The sequence below is a fragment of the Pipistrellus kuhlii genome, unplaced genomic scaffold, assembly GCF_014108245.1.
Source record: "Pipistrellus kuhlii isolate mPipKuh1 unplaced genomic scaffold, mPipKuh1.p scaffold_m20_p_14, whole genome shotgun sequence".
Classification (NCBI taxonomy): Eukaryota; Metazoa; Chordata; class Mammalia; order Chiroptera; family Vespertilionidae; genus Pipistrellus; species Pipistrellus kuhlii.
In genome coordinates this window covers 5,641,289-5,667,890 of record NW_023425449.1, presented here as the reverse complement: position 1 = coordinate 5,667,890, position 26,602 = coordinate 5,641,289, and the positions used below count along the sequence as shown (strand labels likewise).

Below are 26,602 nucleotides of genomic sequence, written 5' to 3'. Positions count from 1 at the left end.
TCCACTGAGCCAAACCAGTTAGGGCTAATTATTATTATTTGAAGCTCCTAGTCGACCAGAGATGTTTCATAGGATGAGCCTGTGTTGCCCGGACAAGTTACTAGATACACAAATGAAGTGTGTATGTATTTCATGAGGAATAAACAAAAACTGCTGATGGATGGAGCCAGAGCTTTATATCCCGGGGAGATTCGTGTTATAGTAGATACAGATCTGATATAATATGTGCCAATCCCAGTGCTCCCCGTGGTCCTGGGCGCCGGAGAGGTGAGGTGGCTCCCCCAGGTCAGGCACCTCATGCTCGGGGCTGTCCAGGTGAGGGAGCCGCGGACACTGTGGCCGAGCACTGAGATCCTGGGAATCAAACCCGCTGCCTTCATCCTCTCCCCCCCACCCCACCCCCACCCCCTGCAGGCGAACCTGCCTCTGCTGCAGCGAGAGCTTCTGCACTGCGCCAGGCTGGCCAAGCAGAACCCGGCCCAGTACCTCGCCCAGCACGAGCAGCTGCTCCTGGACGCCAGCACCACCTCCCCCGTGGACTCCTCTGAGCTGCTCCTCGACGTGAACGAGAACGGGAAGAGGCGGACGCCAGACAGGTGAGGGGCGGCGTGGTGGGCCGGCCCGGCCTTGGCCTTGGCCCGGTGCCGGGGACACGGACCTGCGGGGCGGGATGTCTAGGCCGCTCGCCTGCACCTGCTGCAGACTAGCCACAAGGTGAAGGTCCCTCTCGGGGGCCTCGCTCTGGCCTGGCAGGTTGCAGAGGGATGACTCTCCGGCCTGTGCCAGGCTTTTGTGACGGCTCATCTCTGTTGCTTGTAACGAAGTTCAAGGGGAAGGCCCTGGGCAGGCAGCTCCCTCAAGTGGTGAGAACATCGTCACGATATGCCAAGGTTGTGGTTTGATCCCCAGTCAGGCCTCATACAAGAATCAACCAATGGATGCATTCATAAGTGGAACGACAAACCTCTCTCTCTCTCTCTCTCTCTTCCCAATACCCCCCCTGTCTTCCTCTCTCCTTTCTTCCCTTTCTAAAAATGAAATAAATTAAAATTTCTTTACAATTAAATAAAGTGAAAGGTAAAGATGAATCATATTTAAATATACCAACTGCCACTAACGGTTCTTAGACACACAGTATTAAAATTGTCACTTAAAAATATAATTCTTTTTTTTTTTTTTCTCTCTAATCCTCACTCGAGGATATTTTTCCATTGATTTTTTAGAGAGAGTGGAAGAGAGGGGGAAAGACAGAGGAATACCAATGTGAGAGAAACACATCGATTGGTTGCCTCCTGCACGCGCCTGATTAGGGCCCGGGCTGGGGAGGAGCCTGCTAATGAGGCATGTGCCCTTGACCGGAATAGAACCCAGGACCCTTCAGTTCCCGGGCCGATGCTCTGTCCACTCAGCCAAACTGGCTAGGGCCCACAGAATGTTATTAAAAGCAAACCAGGTTACATACAGTTACTGTCATTTTTATGCTATAATCTCTGGAATTTCTCTCCTCTTGACATAGGCCCTCCCTCTTCATAGTGTAAATTCCTGAAGCAAAGGTTAAACACTGTTTTACTTATGACATACTTAGACGTACCTTCTCATGGGACCTACCAATAGTGCTCCTTTTTATTTTTATTTTTGCAAGTCATCTTTCCTCGGCCACACGTAAGCATTTAGTCTTTTAGCTTTTAAAGGGAACTACCTAATCCAGGTGTCTGCATGGCACAACCTGAAAACCAAGAAGGATAGGCGCTTTCCCGGTGCATTCTGTCTGATCCCGCTCACCCTGCAGGAAGGCAGCACTGGCTGCAGGGCTGAGCTGAGGAAAATGCGGGTGCACCTCCATTTCTTCCAGAATGCTGTAGGAAAAGAATCGGGGGGAGACCGGGTGGAAAACTGGGGAGAAAAAACATTTGCTTGAGTGGAGGAGAGGGCACCAGGGAAAGGTTTGGATAGCTGTGAGAAATGTCAAACTCATCCTCTAGGCAAAATTGGAAACGGACACCATGTATTCTAGAAACCTTAGCTCGCAGTGGTCCTCAACCTTCCTAATGCCGTGACCCTTTTATGCAGCTCCTCATGTTGTGGTGACCCCCAACCATAAAATTATTTTCGTTGCTACTTCGTCACTGTCATTTTGCTGCTGTTATGAATCATAGTGTAAATGTCTGTGTTTTCCGATGGTCTCAGGCTCTACAGCAGCAGTTCCCACAGGGTGACAACCGCTAGCAGGGTCACCTAAGACCATGGGAAAACACAGATATTTACATCACGATTCACAACAGCAACAAATTACAGCGATGAAGTAGCAACGAAAATAATGTTATGGTTGGGGGTCACCACAACATGAGGAACTGTATTAAAGGGCCGCGGCATTAGGAAGGTTGAGGACCACTGTGCTAAGGAGCCATAAGAGGCAGCCTGAACACCTTTTCCTTCATTTCTCGACATTCCCACCCATTGCCCCATGGCTTCGTTTCCACGATTTCCATGGGAAAGTCCTGTGCCTTTAGCCGTCCCTCAGGTGGTGCTGAGGTCACATGGAGACATCACGTTAGTGTGCTGTAGCCATGTATGTGCATGCATGCTTGCCATCACTGCGGTAGGACTGACTCTCGGAGAGCCTTCAGCGTCATTCTCCCTGGGGTGACTCCCCCATAAAAATAGCGGCTAAAGCGGGAAGGAACAAGCTTGCTCTTGGGATGGAGCTTTCCTGTTCCTATGAAAGCCCAAAAGCTGTGTTGCTACGGAAAGGTGGTGAGTGGATTCCCTTAGCGTTAGGAGGGAGGGGGATGAGAGCAGGTTGTGTAAATACACTTGCTTCTTGTGGGGATCCGATCAGAGCCAAGAAAATAGGGGCCCCCCTCGCCTGTCTCTGCCTGTGTGCCCTACATCCTGTCTGCACATGCATGTTCCTATCCTCCCGTTGTGTGTCTGCGCCTCCAGGCCCGCAGGAGAGGCCGGAGCCGTCTGACAGCGGAGGCCTTTTTGTTTCCCTGAATGTTGTGCGGCTGCATATGGTCTGACATGGATGAGCAGCCACGCCGAGATGCTGGAGTCTATTAAACTGGCTCATTAAAAAGATCAATCTGTTTCTGTAATAACACAGGGAGCCATCCGTCACCGGGAGAGGGAAAGACTGACACCTGAGGAGAAAGCACATCCTGGCAATGTGTCCGTGACACGCCACGAACAAAAGAGCACTCTGCGTTTTGTTTACAACTTTGGGGGCTTACGTTTTGTGATAATTGCAGGCTTAATCTGCTGAACAGTTGTCACATGTGGTAGGGATGGCTTTTTGGCAAATTTAACTTTTTTCGCTCCGCAACTATGACTGTCACTGGTTATATCTCTTTTTTAAAGCATTATTATTATTTACAGAGAAATGAAGACTCTGAGGAAGCCTACAAAATTAATATTTCCCTGTATGGAGCAGTGACATTTATTCTACTTTCTTTTCTTTCATATATATATATATATATATATATATATATATATATATATATGTATATATATTATTGATTTCAGAGAGGAAGGAAAGAGAGAGATAGAAACATCAATGATGGGATTCATGGATTGGCTGCCTCCTGCATGCCCCCTACTGGGGATTGAGCCCATAACTCAGGCATGTGCCCTGAGCAGGAATCCATACAATATATAACATTTGCCAACACAGTACACACCAGCTGAAACTACTAGGTTCATTTTTTTTTCCTGTAAAATGAATGATGTTTCAATATTTTTATATTTATTAAGAAAAAAGGTAAATAGGTACACTTTACAAGGGATTGCAAGATTAACTGACTATGAATAAGAGACTAGAAGTTAAAAATTAAATCTGTTATCTATAATATTCAGTTTTGTAGGAAAAATATGTTTAACTTTATATTCATATATTGTGGTTTTGTGTCAGATCTTTTATGCATATTTAACTTTCAAGGACTAATCACCCACGTAGAAATGAATTTTTAAAAAATACCCCCAGAGTGAGGGCATGTATGGAGGGTGGGCAATGGTATATGTACACAGATAATAATTTAATAAAAAAAATAAATAAAAATACCCCGTTATGAATGATTCTAGTAAAACAGTATTAAGTTGCTTTACATAATGAGATAGCATGGTTTGCAGAGGACATTTGGTCTCTCCATACTGGTCTCAGCATGTTCATGCTAGCCTAGTCATGCTGAATATAAATATATATATATACATTCAAAAAGGGAGAGGGAGAGAGAGAGATAGAAACATCAGTGATGAGAGAATCATTGATCGACTGCCTTTAGTACACCCCCTAGTGGGGCTCGAATCGAATCCACAACCCAGATAGGTGCCCGGACTGAGAATCGAACCATGACCTCCTAGTTCACAGGTCAACGTCAACCACTGAGCCACATCAGCCGGGCACTGCCAAATACTCTTCATAACTTTATGCCATAATTCTAGTCATGCTTCACAGGCTAACTCAGACAATATCTACTGTTTAATACAGGCTTCCCAATCATAAATGGTTACTGTTCACTGAGACTTTAAGATGTGCCCCACCTTGTGCTAACTATTAATAATTTACATGCTAACACATGCACTTACTGCCTAACAGTCCTATTGCATAGATTCAGGCAGGCAGGGCAATGTGTAGGCACAGATGGGATTCTAACCCTAGATTCTCTTCCTGGATCGCCCATGCTCATAACTAGGACTCTACGCTATCAGCTTGAAGTTTTGAATGCTAAATATGTGCTAAGCTCTTTATGTAAATTCTTTCAGCTAGTCCTCTCAGTACCTCTGAGGTCATCATTCCCATTTTGTGGATGGAAACACTGAGGCTCAGAGAGGTTAAGTTCATATGTCCAACCAACAGCAGAGCCAAAATTTGAACCAACTCCATAGACCCTGCTCTTTCAAGTGTCCATTCTGGAGTGATTTTTTCCTTACTCTACTCATCCATATTACTTGGGTACGATGTTTATGGTACCTGCCAAGTGCAGGTCCCGTGTGAAAATACAGAAGTCATGACTCCAACTGAATTGTCTTCACGGTAAAGATTTATTGCCAGTTCACTTCCACAAAGAATGTTTGTCTGCTATTAAATGATAATTTTATGTAGGATGCTGGGGGATTACCTCTTGATTATCTTTGTATGCCCACTAAAGCTCCGGATAGTGTATTACATGTAGTGGATATGTACACCCACTCACAAAACAACAACAAAAACCCTACTCCTTGAATCAATAAATCATTAAAGTTAAACTTAATGTAGTCACTTTCCCTATCATTGATTGATTTCAGAGCGGAAGGGAGAGGGAGAGAGAAATGGAAACACCAATGAGAAAATCATTTATCTCTGCCTCCCACATGCACTGGGGATTGAGCCCTCAGCCTGGGCTTGTGCCCTTGACTGGAATCAAATCCCAGACCCTTCAGTCCACAGGCTGAGGCTCTGCCCACGAGAGCCATCTAGAGCTAGCACCATGACATTTAAAGGTAAATATAGGAAAATGGGCTTAAAGAGGTGTCAAACTAGAAGGGACCTCAAATCATCTAGTCCAGTGGTTTTCAAACTTGATTTTAGCGGCAGACGTTTTCCTTAAAAATAATTTGAACAATAAAGATAAAAAAATAAACTGAAATGAAACCTTAAGTGGAACCTACATTTCTAAAAAACAGATAAGAAGAAGTGGGTTCCTCTGGCCCTTTAAATCTTGACTGTTTGCGGGAAAAGCATTTCATTGCCTGCAGGATCCCTTAAGTGCCTCCGGTGGCACAGTTTGAAAACCACTGACTTAGTCCCACCCTTTCATTTTACAGATGAGCAAACTGAGGTCCAGAGAGGTTAAGTGGCTTGCCCAAGGTCACACAGCTAGTCGTGGAAGAGCCAGGACTAGATCTCATAGCTCATGATTCCCAGTCCAGAGCTCTTTCCATTACACCACACTGCCCATAAGGTAGGTGATGTGTTAGCATTATGTTCATAGCTACTAATAGTCTGCAGTATTTTTTCAACTGATTCATGCTGGTCATGTGCATTGGATACTGAAGTGTATTTTTCAGAAATGTTTAGGACATGGAAATACAGATTAGAATCACATAGATACACACTTAGAAGATGAATCGGTATCTAAAATGTTTCCTTTCACTTTGTAAAATTGCGTGAAAGAAACATGTTTAGGTAATGTCTGAGCTATAGTGGACATTTTTTGTCTAATATTAATGATGCTTTAGCACAGACACATACTTTGATGGGAGTGTCATTGAGATATCTGCCCCCCCGCCCACACACACACACACACACACGGACCACATCCTGCTGTCATGTCCAGTATTGGCCAGTCTGCCATCTCTAGGACAGTGCATCTTTCTCCAGGATGCAATGGGCATGTATCATTGCATACTGAACTCTGAGTTTTCCTCAATTCTTTGTGTGCTGTACCTTCTGTCTCCAAGTCCTTTATCCTTCTCCATCTCGTGTGTGGAAATTGTCACAGCGGGCTTACCCTATCTCTTGGCCCTAATGATCGTCTTGTTATGTCAGTTACTACTCTGGTTCCTCTAGTCCTGCCAGGCAAAGACTATCCTGGAAGCCAGGAAAGGGGGGAGAGAAATGTCTTCAGGCCTCTATGCTGTTCTTCCCAACGTAGAATCCAAAAGGTGTGCAGAAATCTGTAGCTTCTGAGACTTGGTGGAATTCTTATGGGGACATTTCACAGGGGAAATGGACTTTAGGACGGGTCTAACGATAAGGTGCTGGTCTGGCAGTGAGGGCCAGCTCCTTCATCAGAAATTAGCGTGGGAGCTGTTATTCCTGTCACAGTGGGATGTGGCTTGTTCCTGTCTTACTGAGCATATGAAGTTTGTCCATACAAATAGAGATCTAGTCAGCCAAAAAATGGTTCTCCGGCCCCACCTCTTTTTGAAGAAATGTAGGAGCGGTAATAGTTATCAGGTTGCATTTTTATCAGTGTATTCCTTCCGAAAGGCAAGTGCAGAGTTTTGCGTGTCACGTAATCAAGTGTAGTCAGGGTGTGCTGTCCTGCTCTGAGGCCTGATGACCCCAGTGAGGTCACACATGCTCTCTGAGCATCTTTGCCCAACTTTAAAATAAGGGGGCTTGCCTAAATTCTCTTTCGTCGCAGCTAGCTCCGTGTGACTGCCGCTTGATGCCCAGGTGACCCCAGGCAATAGGAGAATGCCAGACATTGCATTGCATTATTGTGTTAGCTCATTTAGTCAGCAGTTTCCCACAGAGCTGTCTGTGATGACCAGAATGTTCTCTGTCCGTGCAGTCCCCATCTGTAGCCATAGCCCCAGGTGGTGACTGAGCACCTGAAATATGGCCCCTGCTCCTGAAGACCTGAATTGTAAACTTTGATGTTCATTAACTTACATTTAAATTTCAGCAGACACATGTGGCTACTGCATTGGGCATCACAGCTGTTAGGTGTTCTGTGATATGAAAGTTAGCCAGGTTGGATGCAATTTTTCAGTAGGTGTCTAACCTGAAGAAGTCATCAGGAGAATGATGTCTAACTTGAACCTTCACTAGATGCAATGTCTTAGGGTAATATGTTAGGAATCACCTACTCTCTTTTGAATAGAAATGTTATCTACGGAGTGAGGTTGGGATCTCCTTTTATTCATGACCCTACACATGTATGAGCCTCAAATGAAAATATATTTCCTAAGAGATGTTTGAGAATTGAACCATTTTCTCCTGTGGGCAGTTCGGTGATCATGTAGACCTCAGCATGGGTTTCAGCGAATTACCAGTCAGTGGTCTGCGTTTACAGAGTTTCTGGCCAATACTTTATATTGCAAGCTCAACTGCGAGTGTTTGAATGATGCTGGTTTCTGAATATATCATGAAGCAAAATCTCTTTCTCCTTCCTCCCCGCCCCCGCAGAACCAAAGAAAATGGCTTTGACAGGGAGCCTTTGCACTCAGAACATCCAAGCAAGCGACCATGCACGATTAGCCCCGGCCAGCGGTACAGTCCAAATAACGGCTTATCCTACCAGCCCAACGGCCTGCCTCACCCCACCCCACCTCCACCTCAGCATTACCGTTTGGATGATATGGCCATTGCTCACCACTACAGGGACTCCTATCGACACCCCAGCCACAGGGACCTCAGGGACAGAAACAGACCTTTGGGTAAGAAGGAACGATTTGTTCGCATCTTATGGGATTGGGTGTATGTCTCTGACTTAACCAATGTGCTTTGAGGAATGAATGATTTGGTGCCTTTTTTTTTTTTTTTTTAACTTGAAACTGCCAGTGAATACATTTAGTATTGAGATTTTTGTGTCCAAGATGTATCATTCCAGAGATGGAATGAGTTTGGATAAATATGTGTTCCTTTTACCTCCATTCATTCTTTGAATAAGACCATGGGAAACGAAGCTTGTAGGAGATATTGCCTTCTAAAGAGCAAGTGAATAGCATGAAAAAGGAGAGGGAAGATGAACAAGGTGGGTTTTGATGCATGATCAGTGGTTGAGGTGCAGGTATTATCAGAGCACTCACTGTTCCTGGAGTTCCCGCAATTCTTCTTCTTATTCTTTTTAAAAAACCTTCATTGTTGAAAGTATTACCTTTGTCCCCCTTTTGGCTCCTTTAGCCATGCTAGCCTGCACTGGCCCCCTGCACCAGGCCTTCCCCACACTGTTGTCTGTGTCCATGGATTATGCATAGACGTGTACAAGTTCTTTGACTGAATTCTTCTCACCCACCCATCCCCACCTCCCCTCTGAGATTTGACAGCCCGTTCCATGCTTCTCTGTCTCTGGATCAGTTTATTTTGTTCATTAGATTCCAGTGATTCTTAATTGTTGGCGAGTCAAGCTATTTATAAACTGACAGAGAGCGGTAGTCAACCCTCTCTTTTTCCATCTTCTGTATCCAGGCCACCCACCCACAGGACTTCTCTTGACCTCACAGCTAGTTGCAGACTGGTTTTCCTAACGTGGGTGATTGGTTGGGCAAGGATGCTGGAAGCAGGGAGGGAGAAAGTCCAAGTGGAAAACCAGAGCGTAGGCCTGAGGATGCAGAGCTTCGGGGAGTGCAGCCGGTGACTCAATGCCTGAATAGTCGGGACAGTGATTTTAGCCCCAGGCAAAGGTGGCCTGGTGAGCAGCAGTGTACAGTAGATGTATAACTAGGTTACTAGCCAGTGGGGACTGCCATATATAAGTTCTATTTGCCTTTCCATAGACAACACTCTAAATGTTTAGAAGCAGTAGGGTAAGGTGAGGGGCAATTAATGCCCAGGTTGTGAGATAGCAGAGTAATAGTTCTGCTTCCCTACAATAGTCACTTCTGCACTCATAATGTGTCAGCAGAAGGGCTAAGCGTATAATGTGTGCTTTCTTTTTTTTTATTTTTATTGATTTTTTACAGAGTGGAAGAGAGAGGGATAGAGAGTTAGAAACATCGATCAGCTGCCTCTTGCACACCCCCTACTGGGGATGGAGCCCGCAACCAAGGTACATGCCCTTGACCGGAATCGAACCTGGGACCTTCAGTGTGCAGGCCGACGTTCTATCCACTGAGCCGAACCGGTTTCGGCAATGTGTGCTTTCTTCATAGCCAGTCTAAGGTTCTCTCAGTACCATTTCTGAAGAACTCTCAAAAGTGGTTATGTTATTTCTCAGGCAGAGTTGCTATTTTGACCCCGAAATAAAATAACAACAATCCCCTCCATGCAAAAGCCTGGCCATTTGTCTCTAACGCAATGCCCCGGACACCTGATTGCTCATTTTCAAGTAGAAGTGGAGTCACCAGGTCATTGTAAGGGCAATTCAAGAGATCCCCCTTTGCAGGTGCTAGCAAATGGCCCATTTCTTCAGTTAGCAAATGCTATTTTATGAAATATTAGTTCTAGTGCACTATTAAGTTACCATCAAGGAGGTAATTACACTTATGTGCAATGATTATGTTTTCTTCCAGTAATGTTAAAAATCCCTTTATGAATTACATCTATTGGTTTTATGTAATTCTTTTCAGACCATGATTCTTATTTTAAAATTATATTAGCTTCTAAGATTAATAGTACTAATATCTATAACATGCGCAGCTATTTAATCATCCTTAAAATCTGGCAGAGTTTAGTATGTGTTAAGATAAAATTAAATCTTGGTGGGTGAGAGAAAAATTATGGTGTGAATACCAGGCTGCCCTTTTGAAAATATAAAAATTGTCAAAAGCCTGGCTGGGTGGCTCAGTTGACTGGCTCATCGTCCTAAACACCAAATGCTGTGGCGTGGATTCCCCGTCAGGGTGCGTCCGGGAGGCAACCAGTCCATGTTTCTCTCTCACATTGATGTCACCCTCCCTTCAACCCCCCACTCTCCCTCTTCCTCTCTCCCTCTATTCTTCTCTCCCTTCTCTTTTCCTTTCTCTTCCTCTCCCTCTCTCAAATCAATAAACAATCTTCAGGTGAAGATAAAAAAAAAAATTGTCATTATGTTATACTTAGCCTGATAGGATTAATAAATGCCTCTTATATGTAGGGACATATACTCCCTAGAATCCTTTGATAAAATAACGTTATCAGCAGCACTAGTTATAAATAAGCTTAGAGTTTTAGCCTAGTTAGCTAAAATCTCCTAAAGCGTAAGAATCGCTGAAGACTCAACATTAATGTCAAACTTCCCACAAATGAACATGTGCTCTTTCATGAGGATGACATCTCCCTGGTATTATGAATATAAATAAAAATTGTGTGCTGATGATAAATTAAGCATCTGAAATAGAGAAATGAAATAATGGGAAGTTTTTACATTATTTAATTTGAGTTGTGTTATGTTTTCTTTTTAAAGACTTGATGCTAGCAAGTGACCTTCAGAGTTCAAAAGCAGCAAATGAGTCCTACATTTTTTCACCAAGTACTTGGGCTCAAACATGCACTTGCATTTTAAAAAAAAAAAATGGTATAAAGCTTAATACTTTTCCACAAATCTTGGGATCTCGTTAGCCACAGACACCCTGTTTCACTTTATTATTATCTTTCCACGTGTTAGAACTTGTAATGCTACTTAACTTCTGTAGTCAGCTGAATTTCGAAACTTCCAAAATCTCTGGAGTTCGTGGTTCTTAAAGGTCTCTGTTGTGAGAGTCGGTGCTACTTTTGTGCCTCCACCCTCTCTTGTTCTCTTCTGTGATGGTTCATTTCAGCTGCAATGCTGTTCCTTTAAAACACTGGCAACCAATAGTCAACAAAAATCACACATTTGCAAACATTTCAACTTAAGATAGTCACAACAAGCAGCGACGACTAAATGCCACTTTCCCCCAGCATATTTGCAGTTCTACAGTTTTACCAATAGGTGGCATTGACAATTTTAACTTTTAAAATGTATCTCAGGTTATGCTCTCCTTGGGCAGGAATGAGGCAGAGGGTTTTATATTTAGCTTTGTAGTTAGTCCGCGAAAAGGTTGCCATACGTTCGTTCATTGTTCACGATTGATATTTGCTCCTATTTTATGGTTGGCTGAGAACAGGCATGTGATTTTCCCCAATCAGATCGAAGAGGGGGTTTCTGAGCCATTCGGGTTTCACAGACGTGTGATGCAGGGTCTCATAGCTCTGTGGTGACTGCACTCTGACACAGGACCTCAAAGCAAAAAGAAGAGTTTCAGTTGTTGAAACTAGAAGTTGCCATAGCCCAGTGCCTTCCCTTTGCAGTGGAACCTAAGGTGTTCTATGCATAATAACCTTGTAGGAAGAGCAACCCCTTTCTAGGCCTATCAGAGCCTTCCACTCTATTCTTTTTTATACTGTAGTTTACGAGCATTTTTTTATGCAATGCAAATCAAAGGTTTTATTGTGTTATCCAGTTTAATTGTGTCAGTTTCTTCATATTTTAACAAGTTGTTTTGGTATTCATTTAACTTTTTAAATTTAAATAGAGTTGATTTACAATTTTATATTGGTTCCTAGAGGCCCGGTGCATGAAATTCCTGCATGGGGGGGAGAGGGGAGTTCCCCTCAGCCCAGCCCGTACCCTCTCCAACCTGGAACCCCTTTGGGGATGTCCAACTGCTGGTTTAGGCCCGATCCCCGGACCTCTCACAATCCTGGACTGCTGGCTCCTAATTGCTCACCTGCCTGCCTCCCTGGTCTCCCCTAACTGCCCCCCTCTGCCTCACATTGATGTCACATTGTCTCTTCATGTCAGCCAGGTCACCCCCAACTGCACACCGCCCCCCGCCACCGGCCTGAGGATATTTTTCCATTGACTTTTAGGGAGAGTGGAAGAGAGAGGGAAAGACAGAGAGAAACATCGATGTGAGGGAAACACATCAATTGGTGGCCTCCTGCATGTGCCCCACCAGGGCTCCTGGCGGGAAGGTGCCTGCAACCAATGTACGTGTCCTTGACCAGACTCAAACCCGGGACCCATTGGTCCACAGGCTGATTGAAGCTCTATCCACTGAGTCAAACTGGCTGGGGCTCTGATTCTAACATTTTATCACTGTGAGGAACCTGCCTTTAAGGTAATTCTGAATTTGAGTGTCCCTATTGAAAGGCTGAATATTGTTTCACATAGTGTGTATGTGTGAGACTTATGTCCTGAATGCTTCAAAACGATGTAATCTTCTTCTCTGTGTTTGTAGGGTTGCATGGCACACGTCAAGAAGAGATGATTGACCACAGGCTAACTGACAGAGAATGGGCAGAGGAGTGGAAACATCTAGACCATGTAAGATGTTGGTAATTGTTCAGCTTAAACATTTTGAAAGCAGCTAGAGTGTAGTTACCTGATAAAATAAATGTGTGTGTGGGGGGCGAGGAGGGCTATTTTGAAGGCATTATGTTTTCTGCTAACCTTGGAAAAAATTTTGAGAATATTTGAAGTGTGATATAGGATTTGATTTCTAAATTGATACCAAAGCCATTTACATAAGAGACATATTTAGATCATGGGAGGAAGTTCTTTTTTTTATGATACATTTTTATTGATCTCAGAGAGAAAGGGAGAGGGAGAGAGAGATAGAAACATCAATGATGAAAGAGAATCATTGATTGACTGCCTCCTACATGCCCCACACTGGGGATCCAGCCTGCAACCCTAGTCATGTGTCCTTGACCAGAATCAAACCTGGGTCCCTTTAGTCGCAGACTGACACTCTATCCACTGAGTCAGTCAGGCAAGGCCTGGAAGAGAGTTCTTAAGACCAGACTAATAGTTGTACTGTGGAAGGCTCCCTTGGTTGATGCAGTGTTGGGATTCATACTTGGAAAGAGGGATGTATGCCCTCTGGTTGTGACTCATGTCATGCCCCCGACCCTTTGCTCTCATTCCCCCTGTGTTGACTCATCGATTGGGTCTCCATTTCCAATCCAACCTTTTGAAAAGATCAGACTAAAATAAGACTTCAGGGGTTCAAACAGCACCCTTCATTGCCCCAACACAGTACGTCTCACCACCTACCCAGGTCTCTGAGTTGCAGTGACTGACATGTGCGTTCTCCCCTCTCCCCGCTGCTCGCAGCTGCTGAACTGCATCATGGACATGGTGGAGAAGACACGGCGCTCTCTCACCGTGCTCAGGCGGTGCCAGGAGGCCGACCGAGAGGAGCTCAATTACTGGATCCGGCGCTACAGCGACGCCGAGGACTTGAAAAAGGGGGGAGGCGGCAGCAGCCACTCCCGGCAGCAGAGCCCCGTCAACCCGGACCCAGTGGCATTAGGTATCTCTCTGCGGCTGGACCCCCTGGGCAGCGCTCTCCGAGGCCAGCACTGATTCCCGGTCTGACTCGTCTTTTCCAAGATACAGACGTGCAGGGGCGTTTAGGCCCATAAGCACTCCCTACCTCTCCAAAGATGTCTTGGCCCGCCAGGGAGCGGGGCAGACTGGCTCAGGGTGCATGGCAGTCCCAGTGAGCTTTCCCAGGCTACGGGCTGAGCTCATGGTGCAGCTTCAGAGCTAAACTGGAGTTTCACACATGAACACACGTGTGCTCCTTCATAATAGAGTTCTTCAGACCCTCCCCCTTACGTGCAGAAGCAGTAGCTCAGGGCCTGGGCCCCGGATGCTGTGCCTCCAGCACGCTCTGGGGAATCTGCCACCAGGGATGTGTGGTGTCTGATTTGTAATTAAAGACAGTCGCAAAGACAATCACATTTTCTAGCTATATCTTACATGAAAACAAACACACACCAGCCACGCATGACCTCAGAATCCCCCCCAGGAAGAGGGATCTAAGGGCACTATCCCTTGCCCACCGCCCCTTGAAAATAAGGATGAGATTTAACTCTCTTACTGTGTGATCTCACCTTAACTTAGGTTACTTTCCCATGATTTTGTTAATATTAGTTACATGTAGGACTCTTAAGGTAGCCGTACTTTAACATAGTAGAAAGCTAAGATGGAGCCATAGTTATTGTTGGTATGTGGAGCTTGTTGGGGTTATAATTGGGAATTACAGGCACACCCCATTTTATTGCATTTCGCAGATACCGTGTTTTGTGCAAATGGGAGGTTTGTGTCCAACTCTGTCTGTGTGGGACAGGTGTATGGGCTCCTTCCAAAGGCTTATATGATGATTAGCATTTTTTTTTTTTTTTAGAAATACAGTATTTTCCACCAAGGTCTGCACATTTTTTTTTTAGTCATAATCCAATTACACACTTATTAGGCTACCACATAGTGCGAACTTTTATTTGTACTGGGGGGCGAGACACCTTATGTGGCTCACTTTAATTTGACAAATGCTTCATTTTGGTGATCTGGAAACATACGTGCAACATTTCCCAGCTGGTTCCTGAATGTGGAAAAAATCTTGAACCTTAAATAATTTTTGAGTGGCCCATGAGCTGTTTTTCTGAAACGAATAATCACCTGCTGTCCTTTTTATTGCTGCACATTGTGTCTGTGTGTCATGTGAGTAAACTTAGTGGAGACAGATCGATGTGGGTACCTTTTCTCTCTTGTTTTCTTATGTTCAACCCCACCCCTGTCAGGTGTCTCAGCTTAGGGTCCAGCCCATGTTGTAAATGCTGGGCAAAGTTCAGGGTGTTGGCCTAATTATCACTATCGATTATATGATCTTCGTAATTAAAAGTATTCCTAGCCAAATAGTTTCCTTTATGCTTAGGTTTGTGATTCCTACTCGTCCCTGAATGCTGAGTGCCTATTACCATGCTAAGTATTAAATAAAGGGTGATTCTAAGCCACTGAATTTACTCAGCAGGCATCATTTGAAAGCATATTTTAAAGACAGGTCTGTATTTGTCAGGCTATGTGAGAGTAAGCAATATCAAATGACTTGCACTTGATATTGGTCCAAATAAAACTATTTAGACTGGAGCAGCTTAAGCATCTTGTTTTTTACTTCCTTATATTATAAACAAAAATTGGTTAATCATGACAGATCTGCTCAGGATTAAAAAAAAAGGGGGGGGGGGTTATTGTAACCATTCAGCATAGGCAAAAATCGAGAGCCTTCAAGTAAATAAAACATTGGGAGAAAAAATATCTGATACATATTGAGCAAGTTCACGGAGTCATTGATTGAGTCAGTGCTTATTGATTGAGTGCTCGCTAGGTGCCAGGAATATTCTAGACACTGTGATAAAGGAAGAGATGAGTCACTCCTTCACCAGGAACTTCTGACCTGGTGGAGAAGGGAGGGAAGGAGCCAGCTACGGGTCTGGCACCAGATGGCCACTTCAGTTCAGTCCCCGAACGGACAGCACGGGTGTTAGCCATCTGCTGTGCTCTGGAAAAGAAGAAGGTCAGAAACCAACAGACCCTCCTGCTTACGTGAGTTACTCCAGCCCGCAGGACAGAGGACACTAGTGATGTAGTGACTTTCCCCTGGGGCACGTGGGTCCTGGCGAAACCAAAGTTGATCTTTCCCCAGAAAGAGAGGTTCCGTTCTCCTGTTCTACTCATTCTCGTGTAACAGGATGAGTAAACTTGTTTCTAAAGATTCCTTCTTAAGCGGAGTTATAGTACTTTTAACAATGCTTAAGGAATTCATCTTTTTCGCACAACTGCTTTGGCTTTGAGCTTTTGTAGATGGTATCATTCAAAGGCTACAAGTATTTCATGTATTGGTTTGGATTCCGGTGAGACAGTCATGACCTTAGGGACACAAGCCCTAGGTTTCCTCTTCACTTTGGCCACGTCAGAGGAAAGCTGCCAAGAGCCCCCCAATGTGCTGATCTGAGCAGGCAGCAGCTGGGTCCCTCTGTGTACGTACCAGAAGGTTCTTCAGGCCTTGGAATTCCATCTTGTGGGGCCAGCATGTGGCTATCCGTACAAACTCAGCTGTGCCTGTAAATGACACACCAGGTCAGGTGGCTTGTGAACAGGGCCATAACATTTGCATTCAGTGCTTGCTAAGGTTCTCACCTAGGTTTCGGAGTTGAGTATAGTGATGTGTAACGAAAGGATTGGAGATTATTGGCTGGTAAATCTTTTGTTGTTGTTGTTGTTGGCTCTGTAAAGTGTGTAGTGAGGTATTTGAATCCAGATGGAGCTATAGAACGTCTATATATTTAGGTACATAGAGACAGACCTCCATAACCTAGAGTTAGGTTGTGTGTTTTCTCACCTGACTTTCTGAATTCCTAAGCTGTTGTCGGATTTCAAATGAGAACTTGAGAACGTGAGAAAAACATATGACTTTCTGAATTCCTAAGCTGTTGTCGGATTTCAAATGAGAACTCGAGAACGTGTGAACATTATGTAGATCACAAGGTTGCCCTTGGTTATATCTCTAGCTTGGAAATTCTTGCAGTGTTTATTCACATTCTTAGCCTTTAAAAATGGTGTTTGGGGCCACATAGAAGGGAATGTAACTTAGAAGACGGCTGTATTGTATCTGTTAAACCCATCACCATTCCTACTTTCAAAGTATGTCCATATCATTCAGTCATTGTGTGGATTAGTAAGAAAACATGATTAACTATTCCTAATTGAATTTTGGGATTTTTTCCCCCCCAGATACTGAATGAGGACTATTTGGAATAGCCTCTTAAACAATTTTAAAATTGAGTACACATTGGACTTACTCTTTAAGTTAACAATAAGTTAATATCTTGGAGGACTTTCAAAATAATAGATTTATTCTTAAAATAATAGATTTATTATTATTATTATTATTATTATTATTATTATTAACTTATTCCAGGGGAAAACCTCTAAATATCCAAGTCTTCACAAAATCAGAAAACTAAATTTTTACACATTTTTTTTCTACTTTCAAAATATGACATATTGATGCATTTGTACCTTTACAGAAAACAAGTTAGTGCATCAGAATTGACATTTATTGCTTAAGTACAATTACTTTTGTGTGCATGTAGGGAGGGAGGGAGCTGCTGGTTACATCAATGTGCTCCTGGAGTATCTGGGTCTCTGTGCTGTCGCTTCTCCTCTTTTGCCTTCATTTCTTTTCATCTCGATATGCTCTGCGCATCACTCTCTTGGCTCCTGACATTTTAGTCTCTCAATTACTTTATTTTTACTGCTTTTAAGCTCTTCTAGAATCTGTATATTCTAGAATCGTTATTTTTCTCAAGAAGTCTTTTGCATCATTAGAGAGTCTTATTTAAAAATAGACTTAGAGACTGAAGCATAAAGCTGAAATACGATCACATTTCCCCCCGTGTGTGGTTTTAAAATATATTTTTTAATGTTGTGGCTAGAGGGTATGAGCTGTAGAAAGCACCAGTGTGTTTTGGGGAAGGGCTAGCCTCTTGCCAGAAAGAGACATTTCAGAGAGAGGCTTTGTTTGCTTTAAGTGAAATGAAACGTTAATTATTCCTAAAAATTCTTAGAAATTTGTTCAATACATACCTCTCTGTGCCCCAAGTAGATCAGTAGAGGAATTGGTATTTAAAATTCCTCTGGCTGGCAAACTTTATGATTGTCATATTGAATTGTAGAATTTCTCAGTACCACCTACATGCTCGGTTTAGCATGAAGGTTTAAAAGCACTGATTCTGAGCAGAATGTTTGGGTTTGAATCTCTGCTTTCTCTTCTTCATAGTCTTGTGACTTTTGGCAAGGAACTCTCTGCCTCAGTTCCCTCATTTGTAAACCGGGGATAATAATAATAATACACAGCTCGTAGATATTTGTACATTAAATGAATTAATATGTGTAAAGCATATCAGATAGTTCCTGACACATAGTAGGCATGATATAAGTAGTTGCTATCCTTATTATTCCTAGCATGCAATCCCAAAAGGAACGTCAAAGAACAGTGGTTCAAGAAACTAGTGTTTTTGCTTGGCAGCTGATATTATGAAGTTATAGTAGATTCTGAGGTTGTTTATTTTATTTTACTTAGAAAGTATTCCAGGCAGTAGATTTTAGGTGACAGCTTTATTTAATAGCCAGAGAAACTAGAACAGGAAAATTCTGTCTTATATAATAAACTAGAGGTCCAGTGCACAGATTTGTGCACTGATGGGGTCCCTTGGCGTGGCCTGTGGGGATGGGGCTGAAACTGGCTGTCTCATGCTGCCTGCTGCTCTTGCCTGCTGCTTCTGCTCATCCCAACCCCACTGTGCCTGCCGGTGCTGGTGCCAGCGCTCGGTAGACTCGCTGCCGCTCTGCTGCAGTCTCCGGGCTGCAGCAGCCAGCTGTGAGCCCTGCATCTGGCACCCCTCAGTCAGCTGAGAGGCACTCCTGCTGTGGGAGCACACTGACCACCAGGAGGCAACTCCTGTGTTGAACGTTTTGCCCCCTGGTGGTCAGTGCACATCATCGCAACCGGTCAAATGATCAAATGGTTGCTTAGGCTTTTATATATTTAGATTTTTTTGTGTGTACCTTTGGGACCCTAATTCATAATGTAAGATCATAGAAAAATAGTTTACTTCTAACCAAAGAAATATAGCATTCAGCTTCTGTACCATCAAATTCTAAAAACCACAAGCCCTTCAGAGTATATCTGCATATAAAGATTTAGAGTTTTATACATTTGCATTGAGTCCCTTAGATCACAGAATGAAGTTCATTTCAAGACCATTCAGCTGAGCTCCTGATGTAAAGCGCCCAGGGTATTTAAGTATATCGTGTCTAAAAGAGGTGACGATGTTTAGTCACATCTCAGTAAAAGATGTCCACCTTTTAACAAGAAGAGATGACCGCCTCTTGGAGCATTAGGTATTTTTATTATTAAAGATGGAAATCCTAAGGAAGGTTGGGTTTGAGCTTTCAACACATAACATGGACATTTTTGAATGGACTACCCTTAAAAACAAAACTAAGTAGCATTTGTACAAAGTGAACTTCCTTAACCCCCTCCCTGTGTTTTGATGGTTTTGTAATAGCTGTCATCATGATCACAGCCTCATTCTGCCCACTACAGGATGAAGGCCATGCCCAGGCGTTGCCAAGCTTTGAGCCTTGCTGTCCTGGGTCATGTGAGGTCACATTGGTTCTCCAAAGGCTATCAGCTCATCCTTCATGTATATTGATGGCGGCCCTCGCTGCATCTAGTATCCAATGGTCTCCATTCTGTCGTAAGTGTAGTGCATCAACCATGTTCTTCATACATCATCTATTGCTTTGTGTTCTTTCACATTTCTTATAAGCTTTTTCCCACCTTGGCTGGGGCTTCTCTCATAAGAGATGTATTATCTTCTGGGGGCTTCCCTCTTCTCTTGCCCTTTAAGCAATTGGCATCCCGAGGCAAGCTGAACTTACTGTAGGAGGACTTTTCTACGTATTTTTTTTTTCTTCATCTTTGTCTTTTATCTTTGGACACAGATAAATGTCTCATAGTTTAAACCATCTCCTATAAGCTCTTCTTTGTTTCTACCACTACATTGTATTAAACTATCCATTTTATAGCAACTGATGTTTTATAGGGAGTCAAGAGTTTATGGTTAAAAAGTAGCTGCTTTAGACTCTGAGCCTTCGAAATGTGTATGGTCTTTTGCATAGGTTTGTCTAAGTTAGCCACTGTTCTAGAATAAGGAAGTCCTAGAAGTTTTCTCTCATAACATTGATCAACTACAAGATTTTTATTTTTTGTAAAATTCAGTTTTGCCTATATAGATTCTGTTATGGCTGACACTTAATCAGGAGAAAAATGCTACATTTATTAGTCATTTGGTTTGTGTAGATGTTATGGTATTAATCGATGTATCAAAATAGATTCTGAGGAATCTATCTAGGATTAATTACTCCATTCTTTCCATTGGTAGGACACACTTAGAACTGAAGAGGATATTGTAAAGTATGTATATGTATTTTACATGTGTATTTTATAAAAACAATTTGCCTTCAGATTCTGCTGCTGTTTTTTTTTAAAAAAGATTAAATGAAGTAATAAAGGATTAAGAAAGAGTTTGCTTGATTGGCTTTAGTATTTCTATTAGGTTTCTAGGTTAAGTGGAGTTTTAACCTAAGTGTCATTGCAAAAATTTTTTTGTTTCTTTTTTTTTCTATTTATTTTTTTTATAATTCCTTATTGTTGAAAGTATTATATATTTATATAATATGTCTCCCCCTTTCCCCCATTAGCCAGGTAGGTGAAATATTGCACCACTTTCTAGCGTGTGGTGTGTGGACAATGTCGGACTATATAGCATATGGGAAGGTGGGCAGACGACTGAGCCATATACATTATCTTTGATTAAATTGAGTAAATGTGGAGGTCATTAACATTTTTGAGGTTAGAATAAAATTTATAAAAATACCATCTAAGTAATTGGAGGACTTTTCATCAAAGACTAAGGCAGTGAATCGCTAACTATAAAAATAACATCTATCCTCAAGTGACTTAAAATCAGGGAACAAAAAATTACTGGTATGTATTGCATAATTTAAACCTCTACAATGGTTTTGTTTTCTTTAAAGTTTTATGCTATTTGACTTAAGTGCCAGGAGAAAAAACAAACTTTCACATCACTTAGTTATGAGAACATACGTATATAGTCTTACTGGATAACCTACTAAATGATAATGAGGATAATAGCAACAACACCTAATGAGAGTTTAGCATGTGCTGTGCTAAACATATAATAGGAAGAGCCTCATTCAGTTCTCACAGCAGTGCTCTCACAGGGAGTAATATTGTCCCCACTTTGTACATATGATAACTGAGACATGTAGCAATGAACTTGCCCATTATCACATGGCTACTAATGCCAGAGCCAAGCTTCAGCTTTAGTGGGCTCTAGAACTAACTCTTTTCTGACTCCACTGCCTGGGACTGGTAATTGATATATTATGCGTGGATACTGGCCTGTACTCTATAAAATGATTGGCCATTTATAAAAAATAATTTTATGGAGCACTTGATCTTTCTATAACCCAATAAGTGAAAAACACTCTTTTTGCTACTTTGGTGAAGGCATGTTTTTTTATGTGTGTGTTTTTGGTGAGGTTTCCCCTTTCCCCCCCTCTCTTCAGACTTTTCTTTCCTTTTGTGTGCTTGTGATATTTATTTATTCATCCATTCTTCAATTACCGTTGTCATTCAGTATTGTTTTGTGTGAGTTTCAGGTGTAGAGCATAGTGGCCAATCATATGCTTTGCAAAAACAATCCCCCCAATATTTCAAGTACCCACCTGGCACCGTACATTATTACAGTGTTGTTGACTATAGTCCCTGTGCTATAATTGGCATGACCACAACTGCTTTGTGACTGATTTGTACTTCTGAACCCCTTTATCATTTTTATCCCGCTCCCTAATGGCCAACCTCCATCTTCTTGGACAATCATCAGTCTGATCTCTCTCTGAGTCTGTTGCTCTTTTGTTTGTTTATTTTGCTCTTTGGATTCCGCATAAAAGTGAAATCATGTGGTATTTGTCTTTCTTTCTCTGACTTATTTCACTTAGCATCATACCCTCTGGTTCCATCCATGCTGTCTCCAATGGTAAAATTTCATTGTTTTTTATGACTGTAGAGTATTCCATTGTAGGTACAGGAGTGGGCGAAAGTAAATTTGCATTTGTTCCTATGGGGAAAAAAAAAAACACATTAATAATAATAGGAGAATAAACTCTGTCTTTTGCATACTCACAATAAACCTGTGCTTGCCCACCTCTGTGTGTACCACAGCTTTTTCATCCAGTCATCTATTGATGGGCACTTGGGTTGCTGCCATATCTTGGCTGTTGTAAACAGTGCTGCCACGAACAGGGGGCTCAGTAGTGTCTTGGGTTTTGGCAGGATATGTACCCCAAAGTGGAATCCCTGGCTCATAAGACAGTTCCGTTTTTGATTTTTTGAGGAAATTCCATACTGCTTCCCACGATTGCTATACCAACCTACTTTCCCACCAGCAGTTGCACAAGGATTTCCTTTCTCCAAATCCGCACCAGCACTTGTTGTTTATTGACTTATTGATGATAGCCATTCTGAGGAGTTTGTGGGGATCTATCGTTATAGTTTCAACTTGCGTTTCTCTGATGATTAGTGACATTTGAATATTTTTTCATAGGTCTTTTGGCCATTGTATGTCCTCTTTTGAAAAGTGTTTATTCAGGTCTGCTGCCCATTTGTTAGTTAGATTATTGGTTTTAAGCTGTATAGCTTCTTTATAAATTTTGGATATTAATGCCTGACCAGATATAACAATGAAGTATATCTTCTTCCATTCTGTAGGCATTTTTTATTTCATTTTGTTTATGGTTTCCTTTGCTGTACAAAAACTTTTTAATTTGATGGGACCCCTTTTTGTTGTTGTTTATTTTCCTTACCAAGGATATGTATCAGAAAAAAATATTGGTAAGAGAAATGTCAGAAATTTTACTGCCTATGCTTCTCATAGTTTCATGGTTTTGAGTCTTAATTTAATTCATTTTGAGTTTATAATTATATATGGTGTAAGAAAGTGGTCTAGTTTTTGTGGGGTTTTTTTGCATGTATCTGTCCTATTATTGAATAGACCCTCTTTACCCTATTGTGTGTTCTTGCCTCCTTTAAGAATAAACTATTCTTAAGTCAAAGGGTTCCCAAAAAATTGCCTTTGAAAGTTGTCTTAAGTAAATCTCTCTGTTCCATTGTGTCATATGCTTGAATGTGAACTTGATTGACTTCATTCTTCTAGATACCCTTATAGTGATGTAGAAAATAATTTTGACAAATCTAATTAACTATATCACAGTTCCTTGAAGTTACATATGCACCAAACTATTTTATCCAGGTTTTTTTGCTTAATGAATGAAAATTACTTAAAGACATTTTGGTTTTGTCATTTATTTTATAGAAATGAATGTGCACATGAGTATGCATATGTCTAGTCTCTCTGATTATCGAGTCATAAAATTATGTAAGCTTTTAGAAATAAACTTTCTGTTTTTGTAATAATTTTAGTTTTAAAGAAACATTGCAAAGATAGTATAGAGGTTTCATATACCCTTCATCAAACCATAAGAAGCTTTTCCTAATTCAAAAGAGTTGGTGATATTTTGTTTGCTGGTCAGTTGATAATCTATATACCCTACAGGATTCAAAACATTCATATTTATTTGATGCGTTTAAGTATAAAATAACATGTACTTAGCTAAATTATTGGTGTGTGTTTTTTAGCTTCCCAAAATATAGAAAACTAGATTGAATTTCTTTTGACCTTCAGCATGCCATTAGTTAAAATATTGTTTAAAAAAATAAGTCTGCTACTTGCTATATACATGTAGAGAAAATTTCAGTTACTTGAAGTTTATCAAGAATTGAATGATTATTTTATCATTTAAAGTTAAAAATGATTTTCTTCAAAATGTCTATTTATGTATGCTTTTATTGAAAATCCAATATGAAAGACATGTAGTGAGTATTTTAGCTATAGATGATTGTATACACGTGAAGTTTATTTTCATGCCTATATAAAAATATACAAAAGCTTCCATGTCATTTCCATGAACATGTTATTTGGAGATTAGCATTCCTACATCAGCTTTATTATTATATTACCTGTTTTCTCAAACTTGAATTTTGACAAGCAAAATAAGGACAGTATTTCACTTAAAGTGGAACTTCATTTTCTTTTTTGTGAAGCATGTTTGGTCCACTGAATATTTGAATCTATTCTAATGATTCCCCCTTGCTTTCACCCATGTCAAATCCATGTGATCTAATTTTTGTGAAAAATTTTAAAGTATATGTATATGTACTTTAAAAATTAAAAAAAGAATATATCAACAATAAATTGCCATTTTATTGTTCATATATTCTTTTTTTTTTCTGCTTAAAGAAGATGCTTTAATATGTTATATAATACCCGTTTGGTGGTGATGAACTCCTTTAGCCTTTCTTGTCTGGGAAGCTCTTTATCTTAACTTCAATTCTAAGTGATAGCTTTGCTGGGTAGAGTAATTTTGGTTGTAGGTCCTTGCTTTTCATCACTTTGAATGTTTCTTGCCGCTCCCTTCTGGCTTGCAAAGTTTCTTTTGAGAAATCAGCTGACAAGAAGTAATTGATTGTGAGAACTGGTTAGCCACACAGTAAGGCTCACTCTTAATTGAAAGGAGGTCGAGTCAAAGCTGGGTGGAAATTTTATTTTCCTAACCTTTTATTTTTTAAACTACCAGTTTGACTCTTGAAAGAAAAACTACCAGTGCAGTTTGTTTCCTGTAAATAAAATATACCCACGGAAATTCCTGCAGTGATCCTGCTGGAAACGGTGTTTCCAAACACATTGAATAATGAAATCATTCAAATCGCGTCAGCTTTAAGCATACGAGGCATGTAGGCCAAGACCCAGCCCTCTTTTTGTTTATTTTCTAGACGTGACATGCTTAGCCTTTTAAAGCTGAGTTTGTAAAGAAGCCAAGAGAAGGGGCATAGCTAACTTCTACTCCTTATAATGACATAATGGTGCTCATGTGCTTTCCTCCTCTCTCCACTGCTTTTTATCCTTTTTATAGATGCACATCGGGAATTCCTTCACAGGCCTGCTTCTGGATATGTGCCAGAGGAGATCTGGAAGAAAGCTGGTAAGAATTGTTTAAAAACACGAGTTCGGTGTTCTGGCAGCTGTGTGCAGTTGTTAAATGCGGTGATGTGAAGACTGACAAGAAGGGACTTTACCGCTAACAACAACCACCTCCACCACAACACAATGCAAAACGCCCCCCAACAAAACACAACGTAAAAATCCCGATTAATATTCTCACACGAGGCCCGATTGAAACCTGCGATAGTTTTTATTTTAGTAGCGTTTGCTAGGGGCGCTGTAATTGAGAGGCTGGCAATATTTTCATGATAAACCCCTGATTTTCAGGGACTGTGATAGTTTCATTTCATGCAATGTTTTCTTAATGGGAAAAAAAAATCTGGAGTGTTCTAATTTAAATTGCGTACTTTTAGGCTTTTCCTCTAAATTTTTAAATTTTAAAGAAGTCCACATCAAAACTAACAGGCTTGTTGAGACACTCAGAAATGTTATGGTATAACCAATTGTTATAACCAATTGTGGATCTTCTGAGCTAATTAAGAATATTCAGTAATCACAGCTACCTATTTTTTAAGTTAAATGGCAATGTTGCTAACCTCCTGCTAGTTTTTCCTCCCATTTGATTTTCCTTAAGAGATATTGCATACACTTGGAATTAGATTGAAAGTTCCTGCTGACTCATTGACGTATTTGGCTTAAAGCAGCTCAGATTGGGCAGAATCTCCGTGGAACACCAACACGATAGAAGTTGAGCAAAAATCTTACAGAAACATACTTAGGAGATGAAGCATCAACCTGTTTCAAGAGTTAAAGATGACATGACAAACACACAGTGTGGCTCGGAGCTGCTGTGATTCCAAACATTAAAATAGCTTTTTGAGCCGAGAAACTGAAAACTGTTATTTCTGCAAGCAGTCAGATGGGTGTAGGGCTAGTGACTCTAACCAGAGAGCAAGAGTTAAGGGAAAGGGTTTCCTGTTTTGTTTTTTATAAAAGTTTCCTCTTTCAGTTTTTATTTGACTCAGATGTGTGTGTAGTTCTATGCAACTTGCTGACCCTGGTCTCTTGGCTCTTAGCCAAGTGTGTGTGTTTTTAATAGATTTTCTAAGAAATAGCTGTTTTGTTTTGTTTTCCAGAGCAATAAGGAGTTTAAAATCTGATCGTATTCTAGGCTTAGTAATGTAGATTGAGAACCAGAAAAGTCTCTTGCATGTCAGCATGCAAATTAGACAGACCCATCCAGCTTGAAATGAAGGTCAGCTGTATATCCCGCTCAGCTGCATAGTCTTCCAAGATTTACGGCATCGCCTCTGAGATTCTCTGTTTAAACAGCAGTGACGGGACCCTCCTGAGCTGTCACAGTGTGCTGGGTGCCACCTCCCTGGAATAAAGAATCGCCACATCTTCCCTCTGGCCATTTTTCTCCCCCATTTTAAGCTGTCAGAGCGACTGATTCCAGTATGAGGTACAAAGGATTCCTGTTTTATATGGCAGAAGGATGGCTTTTTACTTGCATTTCCCTTATTTAGATGAGATCCTCAATAGCTCGTAAAGAAAACCTGAGAGCAAAGCCTTGTGTAATCTGAATTCCTTCTGTGCTGTGACGTGCTCCCTTCTTTGTTCGCCTGCTATTAAGTGGGAGCAAATTTCTCCTGCTGACCGGGCCACCTTTGTAGGAAAGTCAGCTGGAGTGGCTATGCACACAGGCAGTCCTGCCGTAAGGGATAAGCAATT

At 41.6% G+C, this 26,602-nt stretch overlaps 1 protein-coding gene across 6 annotated transcripts in view; it reads left to right on the top strand.

Moving 5' to 3' along the window:
• The window catches only part of RUNX1T1 (RUNX1 partner transcriptional co-repressor 1), a 132,978-nt gene that overhangs the window by 91,733 nt on the left and 14,643 nt on the right, over positions 1-26,602 (top strand). For all 6 annotated transcript variants that reach the window (XM_036437584.2, XM_036437583.2, XM_045581306.1 and 3 more), the window contains exons 5-9: positions 415-596; positions 7,895-8,145; positions 12,610-12,695; positions 13,488-13,686; positions 24,840-24,908. In XM_036437584.2, the coding sequence (XP_036293477.1) occupies positions 415-596; positions 7,895-8,145; positions 12,610-12,695; positions 13,488-13,686; positions 24,840-24,908 (787 nt within the window). The remainder of the gene's footprint in view (positions 1-414; positions 597-7,894; positions 8,146-12,609; positions 12,696-13,487; positions 13,687-24,839; positions 24,909-26,602) is intronic.